The following is a 14,251-nucleotide window of genomic DNA, read 5'->3' on the forward strand; positions in this document are numbered from 1 at the left end:
TCCCTGTATGGTACCATGTTCATCGGTCGTATAAATTGTACAGTATTATGCAAATATGAGGTTTCATTCATAGAGAATAAGAAAGATGCATTTGAAGTAATCCATTCACAATCTTGGAGCCATCATAAGATGGGAAGTGATCACCACTACAATATATGCATCAGCTTCCCTGTGCACATTTGTGCCTATTTCTATAATACGTCTTTTAAACAACCTTGATTACTTTTAAAGGCTTGTGGGGCAGGGGTGGGGGGGTTCCTGGACTAACCGCAGATTGATGCAGTGAGATATTTAGCTTCACATAGAATAAGTGCTGATATTCCATGCCTGACTTGACAGAAACAGAGTCCCCTGCAGCTAAAAGCTATACTTAGTCAGTAATCTTCTTCAGAACCAGGTATTGATTATAGGGTTCAATTTTGTATGAATATATTTTGAGCGTAGATGAAGGGTGAGGTATAAGTATTTAAATTAAATAGAACATGCTTTTGTTCTTTTTCTGTTTCTGTTTTCCAGTACACACCCAAGCATGACTTGCATGCTCTCCACCTGTTCTTTCTCTTTCTGATTCTCCAACCTCTCTTTTTCTGTCTTTTTGCCTGTTCATCCTATTGCAGCTTCTCCTGCCACTAAACGACATGAAGTAAAGAGTGATCCAACTCCTTTGGGTTTGAAAGGTAGAGTGGAACCCACTTTTCATATTCCATACATATTAGGGCCTTCTTGTAATGTATTGACTGTATCACCAAACTCTTTTTTCCTTTCCAAATATTCTTACTACTGCTACTGTGTGGACGTTTAACACCCCTTTATAATCTGTCTCTGAGTAAACTGAAAATCACTATGGATTACTCTTTCAAAGAAACAGTCCTGCCTTCATCTAACTATCCATTACAGTTGCCCCACAGTAGCCTCTGGAAACAACAGCTGTCTTAATATGGAAAAGATCTTACCAGACCTCTGACAAATAGCATGAAGAATTCTACTGTCATGGGTAGATTTGGATATTCTCATTGAAGCTGGCAGTCCTAATACTTCCCTCCCCCCTTAATGTGATATGCCACCTCCAACTTATTCTTGAAACATGTCCTAAAAATGTTGTTATCAGAATGACCATCACTTCATTTTGTTGTGCCAGTATCCACTGAGATCTTCTAGTGAACTGGTTCCACTAAGCAATTGTATGCATTCTTCCTAATTGATACTAGAATTCCACATTGTTGAAGAATGTAGGCCACAGAATAACATCTGACCTTAGTTTCCCACACCTTTTCTTAAAAGATCTGTATCAAATAAGGAGTGTTACTTAGAAAAAGTATAAACTTTAAGGGCTACATGAGTATCATGTTATTTTCAGTGTATATTTGTTAAAATTAAGATTTTCAGAGGGACAGTTGTAGATTTCACTGCAACCAACTACATTTAAATCCTATAAGAGCAGAGCTTTTAAACAGAAAGCACTTTACAAATGATGAGCAAGCACTGGGCTCTATATGAAGCAGAAAAAAGATCTGTGTGTAGATATCAGCATGAGACCGGGGATTTTTCAGGCCACCTGTCAGTATTAAAACTGAATAATAAGCCTTTGAAAAAAGCTTCTGCATTTGTCTATGCTTTCATGGAAATATAACTGGTCAGGCTATGTGAAGCCAGTGTGGTGTGGATTATACAAACAGACAGGCATGTTTGAGGATTAGGAGCTGACGTGAGGAAAAGAAATGGAGGGAAGGAATCATTCTCCTTTGCTTTTGTGTGAGTTCTGCAAACTTGCTCTCTGCTGTGCTCACACAAGAAGGGTGGAATGATTCTTCTTTGCTGCAGTCTCCAGTGCTCTGTGGCACTTTGTAGACAGGGTGCTGCTGAAAGTGAGGGAGGTAGGGAAGATGTAGATGCGCGATGCTCTTTCCATTCAAAGTACCTAACCGAAGGGTGTTAGCATCCACAAGGCATGGTGTTGACAGCAAGTATAAACCGATAGCAAAGGCATAATAAAATTAAACACAAATTTATTATAAAATGAAAATTAGGATTATCGTTAAGCAAAGATCTTAAAAGGGCAAACGATGTGAGGACAAAATACAATATTGTAAACATTTACTTCTGAGCTCCTTCAGAACTTGCATTTTAATCTTTGTTCAAGCCATTGTTAAAAGAAAGACAGGTGCATGTTTGAGAAAGAAACAGCCAACAAGTTCCTCAGGTACTGATCTTCGCAATGGTACACCTGAAGAGCTCCAAAGGACTGGCTGGTGAGAGCCTCTGAATGAAAGAGCCAAGGCTTATTTAAGCCTTTTGAAGATGGTGAAAAAGCCTCAATTAGGACTGAATGGGAAAGTTGGCCTTTTAGTTAGTAGGACAAAAAATTGTAGTCCCACCAATCGCAACACAGAGGGATGCTGAAGAAGGTAACTTTAAATCAAGCACCTGACAATTAGTTCAATCCATGGAGAGTGCAAAGTGGCCTGGTATAGGAAAGTCCACCTAAAATATTTTACAGACTCTAGGACAATTTGTAAATAAGAATGGCAGCCTACATTGTAAGATGACAAGCACATAGGAAGATCACATACTAGTGAACAGATGTTAGATAAAATTATTCAAAGTAAAAAAAAATAAGTAACTAGAAGTATAATTTTTGTTCAGTGCGTCCTACACGGGATGGGAGAACTTTGGCAGATAGACAAATATCCAGTCATGGTCAGTCTTCAGCCAAGAGAGATAGGTTTATGATTCCCATATGGTTGATAACATCTAATGTGTTATACTTTTGTATTCCATGAAAAAACTTTTGTATTCCATGAAAAAGGCTCATCTGACAAGGTTGTGAATATTCCTTTATTATCCACTTCTTTAATTAATTTGAAAGTGATGTTTGGGGGGGGCATGTTTTGCTGATGTGGAAATTGTTCCATATTTGCCTTTGCAAAAAAACCTTTAATTTCATAACACAGTAGTCTGATCTGCTTGTGCAAGAGATTTGTGCAATTCTGAAGATCCTTCTTTTTTTGGCAGCTTCTGTGAAAGGTTATGTAAAAACCAATCTGTAACAAGAAGTATTGCAGTGTATAAGTAGCAAATATTATGAGAAAAAAGGGAGAAAACATAATGTCCTGTGTTTAGTAAGCAGTGCTGGACAGCTTCTTTTGTATTTCACTTTAACTATGATGGTGCTCCCAATTTCAGTCTCAGAACAAGGGCAACATCACAGCTACAGTGTAATGCACTGGGGATTTATTATTCAGTTCTTCCACAGATGCCAGTTCTGTTTTAACATGGAACAGGGCCAAGTGGGTCAGCACTACTTACCTTATGCTAGCTGCACAACGCAGACACGGTAACGTATCTCTTCTGGGCCACATGGAGTTTTGCATGGTGTGGTGTGCTTTGCTGTGAATTGTGACAGCTTAAGGAGGTTCCTTTTGACTTTTTCTTGGCATCTGTTAGTCTGACCTGACAGGCAATAATAATGCTTCCTTGGTTGGACTAGTGAGATGAAATAAAAACCTAGTCTTATTGTTACATTTTAGATTTTTATAGCTACAATTTCCCCACTTCATACATTTTGTTATACCTGCAACACAGGGTTCCTCTTTGAACCTTTCCTTTCTTATTAATTTGTGTCATATTTTGTCAGATTGTGCACAATCTGTGAGGTAAATTATAGAAAGAGGAGAGTTGTCTGAGCACCTGCATGGCAGTGCAGGGCCATCAAATCCAACAATAGCTTGTCTGTGTATCTTAGGTCATACTAGCAAAATGCCTATCAGTATGATGGAAGTGGACAACAAGGGGTTGTATGTTGCAAGGACTGTGAGTAGGGACGAATTCACAAATAGGGATGTATATGAACCAGCTGATGTTGGGCATTTTGTGGTTCACAAGGTAATGTTCATGTGATTTTGATTTTGACACAAATTTTGATGCAGTTCATGGTGGTTAGTGAAGAGCAGAAAGCAGGCATTGAACCCTTGCTTTCTGCTCTTCACAAAAAACAGCTCCCTGTCGCTCAGCTTCAGGGAGCAGAAAGCCATGGGAGAGTAGAAAGCAAGGGTTTAACTGGCTCCCAGCCATTTCACTCCGTGCTTTCTGCTCACTGCTGCAGGGGCCATCTAAGCCAAACAGTTGAGTGGTGGCAAACGGGGCTGAAATGGCTGGGAGCCAGTTAAACCCCTGCTTTCATAGGGTGCAGAAAGCAGTGCTTTAAATGTCCCCCAGCTTTCTGCTCCCCACTGCTTTTCATGGGGAGCAGAAAGCAAGGGTTTAAACAGCTTACAAACTGATAAGAACCAGATCATCTTGCAAATCAACCTTCTGGTTCATCTGTTTTTTTGGTTCAGTTTGTGGTTGAGCTGTGAACTGAACCACAAAAATGTGGTTCATGTTCATGCCTACTGTTCAAGTCATCTGTTCATGCCTACTGTTCAAGTCATCAAAAGAAGCCAGGCTATGCGCAACAAGATCTAGGGCCTTCTCGGTGGCAGCACCAGAACTCTGGAACACCCTCCCAGAAGCTATAAGGGCCCTGCGGGATTTGTCGACGTTCCGCAGGGCCTGTAAGACCGAACTGTTTAGACAGGCTTTTCTGGTTGACTGAAAATGGGCTGCCACCGGACATCCTACAGAAGCTGGTGGTCATAGTCAGAACCCAATACCGCCAGACTGGATTGAGATAGCGTAATAGTTTTAAACTGATAAATGTATTATGGTTTTATATGTTTTATGGAATTGATTGTTTTTATGATACTGTAAGCCGCCCTGAGTCCGCTTGCGGAGAGGGCGGGATATAAATGCAAAGTAATAAATAAATAAATAAATAAATAAATAAATAAAAAATAAATCTGAAGATTCTCTTCAGTCAAAACTGGACCATCCAATATCAGTGGTGAGGGTGGCAGAAATTGCCTTCACCATGACACTGTTCCCAAATGCAGTAATGGTAGATATTAATACTTTATGTGAAAGAACAAAAAATATGCATGAATTAACACCATGAGGTGGAGCCAAGTTTGATGCAAAAAAGGAGGCTATGTCCCTCTTGGAATAGTCTTGGCAACAGCAACCTCTCTTTTTTTGCTCCAACCAAACCGTTTCTTATCTGTGTACTTTAGGTAAGGTTGACTCTCAAGATGGTGCCAAAAAGCATTTATGATTGTCACAACATTGATTCACGTTCAGTATAGTTAAATTAATCCAGGTATCATTACAATTGGCTTAAAAGGCATCTAACAGCTGGTCTAAGGACTCAATTGCATGCAGAAATGGACTCAAGTTTATGCACTTGTTGCACATTTAAGTGCCAGCAACTTTTAACATGAGTTTATAGTGTTTCAAAATACATATGTGTATAGTGTTCAAAACCTTCATATGTACTATGAAGATATAGTCTGATGCATTGCCTAACCATGGTTTGATGCTGTGTGTTGTGGTTTGTGGGTAAGGCAAAAGGCTCAGTGCTAGTAAGTCACAGAAGGACCCCTGGCATCTGGGTATGGTGGACATTCCCAACTGTAGTCAAGTCCCAGGCAGGAGGTCAAGGGACCAATGTCAGGAATTAATGCAGGCTGAGTTCCAAGAGGCATAGTCAGGTCCGGTTCAAAGGTCATAGCACAAAGAGTCAGGATACAGGAGAAGTCCATGGAGCACAGTGAAGTCCAGAACAAAGCACAAGAAGCCAGGATATAAAGCAAGTCCAAGAAGCACAGTCAGGTCTGGAATGAAGGTCAAAGCACAAGCAGTCAGAAAGCAAGGCTGATACAGAGAGTCCCTGGAAAAAGGGCAATGGAATGAAAGTAGTTACTAGAAAAGAACTAGCTGTAATATCTCAGAATTTATGGGACTGCAGCAGCCCCTCTCCATCTAGGTGTTAAAAGGAGCCAGCAATTCCTCCAGGTTTAAGCACTTACCGCTGCATTCTGCTCTGCCTTTGCCTCTTTTCCCTTTGATGTTCTAGCAGCATAGATGGGGAGATTCCATCCTCCTCAGAGGTGGGTTATTCCTGGGAATTCCTGTGAAGAGTTCGTATGAGTGAACCCCAAATGAGCCTTGGATCTTGCTTTCCAACTTTCTTGACTGGCAATTCCCATCTGCTTCTCAGCCAACCAGGTTCACTGTGATGCATGAGCCAGGCAAGCTGTAGTTTATCAAAACCATCAGTAGCCCAGGAACCATAAATACAAACCTGCAGCTCATTTCTCGTGTCCATTGTTCAAGTTTCCTCAGCAGATACTTAGAATATAAGTATCATTTGTTTTGGTTGTATGTCTGAAACAAGTTATTTTGGAAGAAATTTGTGCTTGCTTGTTAATAATGGTGGGCAATTGTTTATTAAGGCTGGTCTAAAACTTCTCAGTCCCTTGATGCTTCTGAAGAAAACGATGGCTGGTCTAGTGCCGAGGACCCACTTAATTCTTCAGATGCAGAGGAAGAAGGAAGAGGAGAGAAAAAACTGGTAACTGTTATTTTTTCCTCTGGCACCTGGCTTTGTATTTTTAATTGTTTACTGTTGGCTAGTTGATGTGGTGTGTTTGCTGTTTTATTTATTACAAAACCATATCCAATTTGTAAATCGCTTCAGGCTGTGGATGTGTGGAGTATGTATTTTTAAAGTAAATTATTGTTTTTACACTGCATGCACCTCCTAGATCCCCAGTGGCAGATGGAAATTAATTTGTTTAGTAGGAGAGGTCATAAACTAGATTTTTTAAAAAAAAAAAATAAGCTAATAGTGTATTGCAGTGATATTTCCCAAAGTTCATACATGCATATACTCTAGTACCCATCATTAATAGGCAGTGGAGTGGGTGAAGCGGAGACATAACTTATACCTTGGTGGAACAACAGAGTTTTGAATATTACTGCATTTTTGTGGGAAGCTGACCTACCCAATGACAGGGAGATTTATCAGATTTTGTTCCCATCAGAAAGTTGTACTCAGATCTACCTATTTACTTGTCAATGGCAGTCCTTCACTTGTATGTCAGAAAGTAAAGGAATAACCCAGAAGGAGGACTAATCCTCCAGCCTATAGCTCACAGGTTCAATGTATTTATTCTGTACTACGGAACACTTTTAAAAGCTGCTTAAAACTTCTCAGCTTCCTCCTGGGCTTTCTTAATCATACTAAAGTATAACAGAATCATAGGAAATGGCATTTGTGTATGTTCTGTGGGCATAATTAAGATTCGACCCCTTGCCCAGATTGCTCGAAGGTATGGGCTGGGTTGTCACCAGTATGCTGATGACACCCAGCTCTATCTACTTATGGACGGCTGACCAGCCTCCGCCCCAGAAAATCTAGACCGGGCATTACAGGAAGTGGCTGGGTGGCTCAGACTGAGCGGGCTGAGGCTAAATCCAGCAAAGACAGAGGTCCTTTGCTTGGGTCGTCAGGGCCTGGGGAGGGAAATCCCCCTACCAGCTTTTGAGGGTGCGCCGCTGATAGCGGCGGACAAGGTCAAAAGCCTGGGGGTACTATTGGAGTCCTCCTTATCGATGGAGGCTCAGATAGCAGCCACTGCCAAGTCCGCATTTTTTCATCTTAGGCGGGCAAGGCAGTTGGCCCCCTTCCTGGAACATGACGATCTAGCAACAGTGATCCATGCCACGGTCACCTCGAGGTTGGACTACTGCAATGCTCTCTACATGGGGCTTCCTTTGTGTCGAATCCGAAAGCTGCAGCTAGTGCAGAATGCTGCGGCCCGGCTGCTGTTAGGGCTCCCAAGAAGGGAGCACATCCGGCCGGGGCTCCGGGACCTGCACTGGCTGCCGATAGCTTACCGAGTCCGGTACAAGGTGCTGGTTATTACCTTTAAAGCCCTATATGGCCTAGGACCTGCCTACCTGAAGGACCGTCTCTCCCCGCATGTTCCCCAGAGAGTACTGAGATCAGGAACACAAAATCTCCTAGTTGTCCCCGGCCAAAGGAAGCCCGCTTAAAATCGACAAGGGACCGGGCCTTTTCTATTATGGCCCCCTCCTGGTGGAACCAGCTGCCGGAAGAGGTGAGGGCCCTGCGGGACTTAGCCCAGTTCCGCAGGGCCTGTAAGACAACCCTCTTCCGGCTGGCCTATGACTAGCTGGTACAAGAAACTGAGTGTAGCTATACTGGATGTCCGCTGCCCCAATGTTTTAAATGTTTTAAATGCCAAATGTTTTAAATGTTTTAATGTCTTTAATGGTTTAATACTTAAATCTAAATGTTTTATCTTTAACTTCTATTTATGTTATATTCTTGTGTTGTAAGCCGCCCTGAGCCACTTGTTGGGAAGGGCGGGATAGAAGTCGTAAAATAAATAAATAAATAAATAAATTCCCATCCATGAAGCAGTTTCCATGTCTGGGTTTTAAGGATAAATACTTCACATTTAAGAAAACCCATGCACACTCAGAATATGTGTCTTCACAGGGGAGAACAGGAATCCCTAAGCATGTAGAAGAAAGGCTTAAGTTGTTCCCTGTTTTAGTAGTTAATGTGATCATTGGTTCTTCTGTGCCTGGTAGAATTCAATCACAGTAAAAATAACAATTCATTAATCAGTCCACTGGGCACTGTGTTGGTCTAAAACAATAGAATAAAGTAGCACCTTTAAGACCAGCAAAGTTTTATTCAAAATGTTAGCTTTCAAGTACTAAAAGCACACTTCATCAGAAAATAGTATAGAATGGAACTAGGAGTCCTACATATATAGAGAGTGAGCAGTGAATTAGTATGCAAAATAGTGAAAATGTTTTTAAGGGATTGAAGAAATAACAAGGTAAGGTCTGGTGATTGTAGTTCTTTGTCCAGCTGGGGGTGGGGGAAACAGCAAAGACAATAAACATGTCAGAATTGGAGACTGGTGTTATGCCATTAGGTTTCTTAATTGCGAAGAATAATAAATTTAGAGTTCGTTGTAATGTTCCATTGATCACTTCTAAAGCCTGGATTAAAATAACATTTTTCTGTGGAATGAAGTCTACTCTGTGCAAGTACTAAAACAAAAATATAATATAGTGAAAAAAAATATATATAGTGAATGTATATCTTTTAAATATGGGTTAAACTAACAACATTTTTTTCTGCCGGAGAGATTTCTACTCATGACATATTGCATAATATCACAGACATTATTCTGATACATTATTTCAAACAAGAAAAACATTGGAATATAGTGACTGTATAGCTCCACTTGGTGAGAATGGGTTTAGCACATGTGATGAGATAAGCAACCAATATCCCTGTTTAGTCCTGGGGAGGTGTTTCTTCCAAGTTTCATAATAACTTGTGATTCAACAAGTTCCCTTTCCATTCTGAAGCTCTTTTGTAGTTAAATAGCTACTTTGAGGTCACACATTGAATGTCCTAGGAGACTGACCAATATAACATTGCAACAGACTCTAAATATTAAGAAACCTAATGACATAGACATCAATCTTCAATTCCGACATGTTTGTGCCTTTGCTTCTTTTTTTCCTCTAGCTGGTCATAGACCAACAACTACCAGACCTGATCTTGTTATTCCTTTAATCAGTTGTTTTTGTTTTAAACAATTGTGGTTTCCCGCTCTCCCATGTATTTAGGCTCCTGGCAGGTACACTGTTATAGCGGATTATGACAAAGGAGGTTCTGAAGACCTGATGCTGAAAAGTGGAGACTTGGTTCAACTGATCCATGAAGGAGATGATGGACTTTGGTATGAAGAAGTATCCTTCCTCTGATCCCTAACAGTTGTTAAAAGTGGGGTAGGATGTTGTACTCCTTTCTCAGTAGTAACCAGCTAGTTTGCAAATTATGTTTAAGGATAGAGACAGTATAATTCTTAACCATGGTGTTGTAAAAAATATTTTTTTTTCATAAGAAAGGGGTACTGTGTGGAAGAAGCAGATGATTTCATTCTCCCAGAGGTGAGGCTGCCACCATATCTTTAGGGAGAACTGGAGAACTGAAGTCCTTTTTGTTCAAAAGGACTGACTGGTGCCTTCTGCTGCATTTTCATTGAGTCCTTGTGTTGTTTCAAAATTTCTGTGAACAATCCAGTGGGGAAAGACGACAAGATAGGTCTGGAATGCCTTATACCAGGAGTGGCCAACGGTAACTCTCCAGATGTTTTTTTGCCTACAACTCCCATCAGCCCCAGCCAGCATGGCCAATGGCTGGGGCTGATGGGAACTGTAGGCAAAACACATCTGGAGAGCTACCGTTGGCCACCCCTGCCCTATACAAATCTCAAAATTTTGTTAAAAGACCTGGTTGAAGTCCATACTGGACTTTGATTGTTGATTTAAAACATTATCCATCTCTAAAGACTGCAGTAACTTCTAAGTGAGTGGAGGTATGCATAATACTTTAATCGTGTTTTGCAGCGTACAATTTAAAAGCAAATTATTTGTTTCTTAGGTATATTAAAAATCTGAGCAGAAGTAAAGAAGGTTGGTTCCCAGTTAATAGTCTTTTGATGCTTCTTGGCAATTCAAAATCTGCTGTGTCTCTGAGCAGCTCAGGTAAGTTATAAATAATTTAGGCTGTTTCCACTTGGAGGTTTTGTTGCAGTTTGGCATCCAAACCAGAGCAGATTTTTTGATGTTGTTTGGTGGGAGGGAAGAATTCGCAAGATGATATTCCCAATCATCCACTTTATTTTGTCCCCACCTTGTTGCATGTTTTTCAAAACCTGGTTTGATACGATCTTTTAGGAAAGAATGCTTGTTTGTCATGTGAATGAGAAGGTGTGCATTTTTGCAGGTCCTGGCAATATCAACACCAGTTTCCTTGCCCTTTGCTCATTTTGCCATTTTTCCCCTACCACTAGATGGCTTTTTCAGGCTTCTTTTTTTTTAAATGACAACATCTTATATGTCATTATAGCAATACATCTACTAGCTCCTGTGAGCCCCAAATTTTCATCTTTTTTTTTTTAAGTATCCCTTTTTGAGCCCCAAATTTTCATCTTTTTTTTTTTTAAGTATCCCTTTTTATTGTGAAGATATAAGGGTAAAGATACCCCACACATCAAAAATCCCTGAGACAGCTTTTTTATGAAGCTGGGAATTTAGAGGACTTAGTAGATATATTTTTATAACATCATCACACTATAAAAATATGCCATTTTTTAGAAAAAGACCAAGAACATATCCTCTGATAGTGGTGGTAGGGAATGGTAATGACAAAAAGCTGAGGCAAGAGTGGGGTGGGGAAGCTGCTGGGTGGATGCTCTGCAGTAGCAAGGTAAAGCACACTGAGAATTGTCACCATGTAGGGAACAGCCTTTGATTAGCTCGTGAAAGAGTCCAAAGAACTGCAGTTCAAAAATTACAGGTAAATATATTCCGTTGTAGTTTTTTAATGCATTTCTGATCTCCTATCTAGAATCTGCAGCTGGTTCAAGTACACTGAGCTCATCTTCAAGCTACAGTGAAAGTTGCAACGTTAGTAGTACCAGCTACTCGGACATTAAGGCGTAACATCAAAGCTCCATCAAGACTCTTGTGAAGTTATCATCTGGTAATGCAGATATTGGACAGTACATGAAATACAGAAACATCTACATGAAATACAGAAACATACAGTACATGAAATGCAGAAACATCTACTTCTGTTTCTTTTGGTTTCTTTCTGTGTTTAAATGGTAGTTTACAAAAGTATTCTTAAAGAGACCCAAATAAACATCTACAGAATCCATCAAGAGCATGGAGCAATAGGAAGGATTGTTGGAAAAAAAGTCTTCTGGAAGTTGCATGTCGTAAATCTATCATTTTGTTAGAATTTAATACACCTTGCTGTAGGTGGTGTGGGAAAATACTGTGAAGAAACCAGATTGTATTTGTTGGTGTAAATCTGTACAGTAAAACAGGTATGAGGGTTAATGTGCATGGTGGGCAGACAAAAAGAAATGTGATCTTTAAGCAAAAGTCTCAAGTGGTAGATAAATAATGTATGGAAAATCTTATACCATCAGGGGTTTCAGTTTAGATCTGGCTATTCTTTCTGACTTTTTTTAACCACTGTGCTTTACATTGCCCTAGGCTCTGTCACAAACAAATCTATGGAGAAAAAATGAACAATTCCACTTTTAACAGAGACAATACTTTAAAGAAAATAGTCTGTATCAATGGCCTTTTTGAGAGGGTTTTTTAAATCACTAAACCAAATTCTATAACAAGGATAAGTGTTTACAGAATGCTGACAATTTGATAAAGTCTTTGATAAAAACAAATCCTATTTTTTTAATTACAAAGAAAACCACTGAAACATGTTTTATATTAGTTAAAGTATTTCTCAACATTATCTAATATCATGCACTTGTCATCAGCACATAAAAGATAGCCCCAAACTAATAAATGAAACTTTTCTATTAGCCCTGTGAACTAAACTCCTTCCTGCGGTTAAAGATTAAGAACTATGTTTAAAAAGAAACCTTTTATGAACAGGGTTTTAATAAAAACTAAGGAAAGCCATAAACATGCTGTTTTCATCATGTGAAATAATGTAATGTGGTATAAATTACTCTCTCTCAAATCCATCTTACAAATGTAAGCAGTTTATCAATTCATTTATATCAAGATGGATTCTCCCATATTTCACATACTTCTGAATTCACATAGAAGTCATGCCGTTTCTTCCTCATTCATATGTTATATAATGAAATGCCACTTGGGAATGGGTGCTGGGCTTTCAGCACTTAGGGCAGTCGTGGTATGGCAAGAAACAGTTAATTTGACCTTTTGCTTTCTGAAGTATAAATGAAGTCTTCAGGAGTTAGCTTATGGCTCCGAACTCCAGAAGTAAATCGGAGCTCACAATTTACAATCAAGCTACAACTATCCCCGGTCATCAAAAATTTTTATATGTTATCTGTCCGTTTATATGTCTGTGTGTATGTATCAATGTAAAAAGATGTATTTATACTCTTCAGGCTGCTAAAGATGCCGTTATGTAATTAGAATCCTCTGAAAGGCAGCACTGTGGACGCTGTCCATGGCTTTACTTTTAAACCCCATTTCTGGCACAAGACGATGCATCTCTTTGAATAATGTTACGCAAGCAAGACTGTGCCAGTCAAGGCACAATCTGTTCTGTTGTGGTAATTAAAACAGCAATAGTCTTTGTAACTTATTTTGTAAATATGAAACTATTCATCTATGTTGCTTCAAAACTTGTCCCGCAATGAAACACTGGAGGCAGCCCTGAGGGCACGTGGGGCTTTGTTCATATTCTTGCCATTCCATGTAGAGAGCCTGACAAACAATAAGCTACTCTTTTATAGAATTTTTTTTAAGCAGGTTATTAATTCTCGGTCTCATGTGAAGGAGAAGTCCTGGGGGAGGAGGACTAGGGAGAAGGCCCTTGTTCCAAGTCCTGTGCCTTTTCACCTAGCTCCTGACAATATCTTCTCCTGTTAATCACAGGAATCATGTATCATTGCACTTTAATACAGCCGACATTTCAATTTTCTACTGGTGTTGTAAATTACTATTGTAGAATACAATGTCTTTAATGTATGTATGGAACTTTGAATAAATTTCAGCATTTCTTGCTGGGGCCTATTATGCATGGGTGTTTTCCCTTGCTGTCACCATGCATGTCCATTGGGATTTCTTTGTCTTTCTGCACTGATTTTCTTCCCTTCAGCACTCAGGTCACTTTCTGGTCACTGTCTCCCCAGGTTTTCTGAAAGTATTTTTGTGCTGATTTTCCCCTTGTTTTACTTCTAAGCTGAAGGTAATTCAAGAGCATACAGATTTCCCTCACACACCATTTTGCCACCCCTCAAAGGTCACTCCCCCACTTACATCAAGGTTGTCCTCCTACTCTACACCTTCTTCCATCCTGCTCCCTTCATCAGGGTACAAGCTCCATTGATTATCTTTTCCCTCATTGTTTTAATTCTTTTTCTTAACAAGCAGCATGAGTCTAGCGATATGAGACTATTGCTAGTCTTGGATCTCTAAATTTAAAAAAAATGACATAGGGAAAAGATTTAAAAAGAGCTGCACGAGGTTTAGTTTCCTGATGGTATTGACTTGAAGGGGAGATCAGAGAGGAGGCAACTGGTAGCATTCCCAGTGAGAGGAGGAGGACGAAGAAGAAGAAGAAAGAATTCAGTTCTGCATGCAAACAAAGGGAGAAAGTCATCAACATGGAATGAAATTGACATGAGATCTAAAGAGAGAGAGAGCCAGTGGGATGGGAAGCCTAAATGTTTTTCCTTTTAATGCTTTAGTGAACAAAGTTGGAGGGAGGGACCATTTTGGCCATCTCTGCAAACCTAATATT

General features: G+C 39.8%; 1 protein-coding gene across 6 annotated transcripts in view; it reads left to right on the forward strand.

The window, feature by feature from the left end:
* Window positions 1-13,524, forward strand: part of MCF2L (MCF.2 cell line derived transforming sequence like) — a 146,013-nt gene extending 132,489 nt beyond the window's left edge. For all 6 annotated transcript variants that reach the window (XM_060233734.1, XM_060233739.1, XM_060233737.1 and 3 more), the window contains 4 exons: window positions 6,330-6,448; window positions 9,559-9,671; window positions 10,376-10,479; window positions 11,345-13,524. In XM_060233734.1, coding sequence (XP_060089717.1) covers window positions 6,330-6,448; window positions 9,559-9,671; window positions 10,376-10,479; window positions 11,345-11,439 — 431 coding nt within the window. In that variant the 3' untranslated portion in view covers window positions 11,440-13,524. The remainder of the gene's footprint in view (window positions 1-6,329; window positions 6,449-9,558; window positions 9,672-10,375; window positions 10,480-11,344) is intronic.
* The last annotated feature ends 727 nt before the right edge of the window (window positions 13,525-14,251 follow it).

This window comes from Heteronotia binoei, chromosome 3 (assembly GCF_032191835.1).
Source record: "Heteronotia binoei isolate CCM8104 ecotype False Entrance Well chromosome 3, APGP_CSIRO_Hbin_v1, whole genome shotgun sequence".
Taxonomy (NCBI): Eukaryota; Metazoa; Chordata; class Lepidosauria; order Squamata; family Gekkonidae; genus Heteronotia; species Heteronotia binoei.